The sequence below is a fragment of the Sphaerodactylus townsendi genome, linkage group LG14 (genome assembly GCF_021028975.2).
Source record: "Sphaerodactylus townsendi isolate TG3544 linkage group LG14, MPM_Stown_v2.3, whole genome shotgun sequence".
NCBI classification, from domain to species: Eukaryota; Metazoa; Chordata; class Lepidosauria; order Squamata; family Sphaerodactylidae; genus Sphaerodactylus; species Sphaerodactylus townsendi.
In genome coordinates, this window is record NC_059438.1 from 20,610,406 (window position 1) to 20,615,829 (window position 5,424).

Here is a 5,424-nt window from a genome sequence, read left to right on the forward strand (position 1 = left end):
GGAAAACATTTTTAGTTTTCAGTCTCCCACACGGACCTTGTGATCGGCTACTTCCTAAGATCCGTGTCTCGAAAACGACCGGATAAATGACTAAGCAGAGCACTTAGCTGAGGCGTGAGACTGTCGATTATTTGATCGCAGTCCATGAAACCAAGAATACCCTCATGTAGGAGTCGGCCTACCTTTTAAAAAATCACCTTATAGCATCGTCCAACAACAAATGGAGGCATCTGTTATCTGACTGCACTGCGGAAGTATTTTGGATCAAAGGCTCATTATTGAGAGCTCAGGATGTGGTGGGCTGCCCCTCTCCCTCCAGCAGAAGAGCCTCTCCCAGGTAGCCACATACCCCATCCAGAATCTTCCCAGCAAGGCCGCTCTGTGGTTGGGAAACCATCTTTTAAAGACGGTCTCCTCCTCAAATAATGAGTCTAGACCAGTGTTTCCCAACCTTTTCGAGGTCAGAGTACCCTTGACCTCACTCTTCATATCTCACGGTACCCCTGCCGCCACCCTCCACCTTCTCCTCCCATTGCCCCTGCTTGCCACACACCCCACCTTTCCCTCCCAGGGTGAAGGGTAGCACTGGGGGTGGTGGTGGCTGCTGACCTTGTGGCAGGCCCTGCCCCATGGGCCAGCTCCATGTCCTTGCTGGCGCCGGTGGAAGACACCACAAAAATGAGGGGGGGGGGAGGTAGTGTTGCCACAGTACCCCTGGGACATGCTCACGGCACCCCAGGGAACCCTGGTTGAGAATGGCTGGTCTAGACAGTGTTCCCCTTTGTGCTTCTGTAGCAGTTTCCAGGAGCGTACTTCAGCCACACAGACTGTTTTAAAATATTTTAAAATGCCAAAAACCTTTAACCACCCTTTAGGAATATCTAAAAATCCCTCAGTGGAGGTGCCTTCTCTTCTAGCCTGGCTGATACACATGAGAACAGTGTCCTTTTAGTCTAGTCTAAATTCAGTGTGCCAGGGATTTTATTCATTACTGACCCATGTGGTGACATCATATCATGATGTTTACTAAGCAGACTCTGTTTATGGGGTTGTTTGCCATTGCCTTTCCCAGTTGTCTACACTTTACCCCAGCAAGCTGGGTTCTCATTTAATGACCTGGGAAGGATGGAAGGCTGAGTCAACCTTGAGCTACCTGAAACCCACTTCCGTCCGGATCAAACTCAGGTCGTGAGCAGAGCTTTGATTTCAGTACTGCAGCTTATCGCTCTGTGCTGCAAGGCTCCTACTTTAAGGTTTTACAGGATATTTACTGGTGTTTTTTCCTTCTCACATGAAAATAATTGTTTTCCTCCATACATGGAGTCCCCACCAATTTTTCAGCTTCATACAAACCTTTACACTACAGTGAAATGTAAAAACCAGAGCCAGAAAATTGTGAAATAGATTACCAGTGATTAGGCCTCTTATCAAAGTCCGCCCACAACCACTCTAAGTCTGTCTTCTAACTGTTACTAAGTCTAGCTATTTATATTTCCCTGAACATCCCCTGCTTTCTTGGTTCCTTTACTAAGTGCCAGTCTTTGGGCTGGGATGTAGCACACATTCTGAAAAATGTTGCGTATACTGATATTAGATCAATTGTTATCTAATATCCAGTATGCTTTTCCTTCCAGGATAGATTCTCAAAACATGGTTATGAGATCCACTGATCCCAGGAAAACAGGCCTGAGTCAGTACACTTACTACACATTTAACATGAAGCTAATTACTAACCTCTGCTATAACATGACTCTGTATCATTTACTGTATATACATTTTCCGATGCATATCCCACTTCTTCAGGAAGGAGCCCAATTTTATTTTAAGTATCCTACTGGTGGTGAGCTTTCTAGCTGTAAAATTTAATTTGTCTACCAACCCCCCCCCCCAAAAAAAACCCCCCCTGCTGCACAGAGCTGTTCGTAATAACAAAAATTCCCTTTTTAAGGAAAAAAAGAAACTCAAGGGGATTTGCAAATGCAAATTTGTTTTAACTGCCCAGAAGCTTGAGAAGAAATTCCCCAAGAGGCAAAAGTGTTTTCCTTTGATTTTAGCAAAGTGTTAAAAAAATTTAAATTAACATAAACCATCTGGAAAACATTTAAACAAATTTACTGGCACCGTAACTCGAAGCATATCTCCCTGGGGAAAAACACCTTTGAAACTACTGGTACTTTGGCTGAAGTAAGAGGAAAAACACATACAGACGCCAGGCTTTGAGTCAATGCATTTTTTAAAAAAAACATGTTTAATGTGTGACATTTTAAAGACCTCCACAACCAGGCGAAAATGCAGCTTTTCAGGGTCAGTCCATGGAATGTGCCTTCCAGAACCAAAAGCTCAGTCAACAAATCCAGAAGTCCGTCTGCCACAAACCACTAATTCTGTTTCCTCTTCACTGAAATAATAACAGCAATTCAAAAGCTCTTCCCAGTTTCCCCTAAATCTCTCTGAGCAAACTACAAAAATAATAGGGATTCAGCAGTCTTTCAACAGAAGGCTGGAGATGCTGTTCCTGGGTTTCAAAAGCGTCTCCTGCAACTGTTCTCGAATGTCCTTTAATGCAGCCTCCCTCTGGAGTTTCCTGGCATCGACAGCTCTGCTCTGAAAGGCTGATGCCAGTTGCTTCGGTGATGACCAGCAGAGGAAATATACAGCTGGTCCCTCACGAAGGAAGGAGTCGCGCGCTGGGCACAGGGTGGTGCGCCAGGGAGCTTCAGGCGGATTAGTGGCATTGCCCCAACCCTGCTCCAGGTCTTTGGATTTCGGAGTCCTTGCCAGAGCAGATTCCCGGGGAGAGCGAGAGAGATGGCCGGGCGGTGGACCCCAGCAGCGCCTCGTCTAGTGGTGACCACCGGGTGCCAAGGATGCCCAGATGCCTCTGGTTCAAGCGGTGGGCGCAGCAGGGGGCTCCCCCGTCTCCCCCTCGGACGGCTCTTGGGTCGTCTGGGCGCTTTTGCGCTTGGCGGCGCGCAGGAGGCTTTGGCGCAGCAGCGGGTAGAGGCGCTGGCAGCCGTCGAGGCCGAGGCGCACGGCCTGAGCCCAGCTCTCCGGCTCCCCGCCCTGCCCGCTGCCCAGCAAGCCCGAGACCTGCCCCAGCGCCGGCAGGAGCGCCACGGTGAGGCTGGCGGCGGCGCCGCGCTCCTCGGCCTCGCCCGGCTGCAGCAGCCACTCGCCCCCCGAGGGCGGCCGGCAGAGCGCGCAGGCGGCCACCAGGTCGTACAGCTCCACGCCGGCGTCGGCCAGCGCCAGCCCCGCGGCGCACAAGGCGGCCGCCAACGCGGAGCCGCCGTCCTGCAGGAGCAGCGCGCTCACGTCCAGCTGCGCTCGCGGGTAGCGCGCCAGGCGCACGGCCGGCTCCAGCGCCTCCTGCAGCGCCAGGCTCAGCTCCGGCTCCCGGTCGCTCGGCCGCCCGCGGGCCCCGCGCCCGGAGAACGGCGCCCGGCGGAACTCGCACGCCAGCCGCCCCCGAGGCTCGCCGCCGCTCGGCCCGCCGCCCCCGCCGCCCCCCGCTTCGCGCGGCCCGGCCACGGCGCACAGCACTTTGGTGCCGCCGTCCAGCTCCACGTAGGCCGAGCCTTTCGCCTGGCTCAGCAGCCCCACGCGGGCGAACAGCGGCTGCAGCGCCGTCGGGTCCCGGCGCGCGTCTCCCGGCGGAGGCTCTGCATCCTGGGCTGCCGCGGGCACGAACAGCAGCGGCGCCTGCGACTCCTCCGGGCCGGGCACCCGCCTGTGGTCCAGCGGCATGGTCTCTCCGCGAACCGCGCTCCGGAAGGGACGCAGCGGGGAACCTCCCACCGGCCGGCCCGCGCGCGCCCTCTGGCGGCTCCCGCGTGTACTTTCAGAGAGCGAATCGTAACCGGAACCACTGGGCGCTGCTGGGGAGACTCACAACGTTGGTGCCAGCCTAAAGCGATCTGGCTCAGAGCAGCCTTTGTCAAACGAGTAGTTTCCACGGGCAAATCCACAAAATGGTTGGAATAAATGCTGTTAGCCTTTGACGTGCCCCTGGACTCTTGTTTCAGATTACCCACAGTGCAATTTTGTGCTTGCTTTCTGGGGGTTTTTTTGCTGGCAAATTGACCCTGGACTTCCTTGGGTGGACTCCCACCCAAATGCGTACCAGGGCCAAACCTGCTTCTTGGCTTCTGAAATTGGATGAGAGTATGCTAGCCTGGGCCATTCAGGTCACGGCACTGATATTTGATCCCACAGACTTCAGTCTGTTTAGACTAGTGCAGCTTTAAATAGAATTGTACCATAACAGGACTATGCCTCTGGGTGATGCTTGTAAGGGGAAGAAAAAAATCTCCCTTGTATGTGACGGAACTGCCTTGGAACTGCTATGTTTTGGAAAAAACTAACAAAAGCCACAGTCTCCCAATTCAATTTTTATACCACTTTCATGGGTCATTAAAGAACCCCCCCCCCCCAATAATATCACAAACAGACTGCACCAGCAGTAATAGTCTTGCAGCTTGGGCTTCCTGGATAGGCTTCACTCGTACCTTTCCCTCTCTTCTGTGGCTGGGCCCTGAACAGGCTGGTGACTAAATGGCACGAGATCTGCTTTGCAAGGAGCTTGTCCAGATTCAGGCATCTCCATCTGCAAGACCTTACAGAGCTGCTGCCAGTGAGCAGGCAATACTGACCTCAGTGGACCAATAGACTGCCTCGGTACAAGGAAGCTCCATGTGTGGGTTATTATGGGATGATGCTATGGCTCAGCGATAGAACATCACCTTTGCACGCACCATGTCTCACGTTCAGTCCTCAGCATGTGATGCCACAAACCTCTACTTGAGACTCTGAAGAGCTGTGACTAATCAGAACAGACAATGCTCAGACCCTAAAGAAGGATATTTGACAAGCTGGAATGTGTCCAGAGGAGGGCAACCAAAATGGTAAAAGGTCTGGAATCCATGCCCTACGAAGAGAGACTAAGGGAGCTGGGGATGTCAAGTCTGAGAAAGCAAAGGTTAAGGGGGGACATGGTAACTATGTTTAAATATTTGAAGGGATGCCATGTCAAAGAGGGAGCAAGCTTGTTTTCTGCTGCTCCAGAGACTAGGACACGAAGTAATGGATTCAAGGTGCAGGAAAAGAGATTCCACCTAAACATTAGGAAGAACTTTCTGACTGTCAGGGCTGTTCGATAGTGGAATTCGCTGCCTCGGAGAGTGATGGAGTCTCCTTCTTTGGAGGTTTTTAAACGGAGGCTGGATGAACATATGTCGGGAGTGCTTTGATTGTGTGTTCCTGCATGGGGGGGGATTGGACTTGACGGCCCTTCCAACTTTATCATTCTATGATTCTAAAGCATCACCTTTTTTAGTTTACAACACTATAAAAGTCACATCCTTTATCAAGCAACTGCTCGCACAGACACTTTGTTTTGATAGCCACAAATGCCCAAAGACACAC

The 5,424-nt window shown here is 52.0% G+C and overlaps 1 protein-coding gene across 1 annotated transcript; it reads right to left on the bottom strand.

Annotated features, from left to right (window-relative positions):
* Positions 1–2,236: 2,236 nt before the first annotated feature.
* On the bottom strand, positions 2,237–3,785 carry EXOSC6 (exosome component 6). The gene has a single exon (XM_048515233.1). The coding sequence runs from the start codon at positions 3,745–3,747 to the stop codon at positions 2,887–2,889; it is 861 nt and encodes a 286-aa protein (XP_048371190.1). The 5' UTR covers positions 3,748–3,785; the 3' UTR covers positions 2,237–2,886.
* Between the last annotated feature and the right edge of the window lie 1,639 nt (positions 3,786–5,424).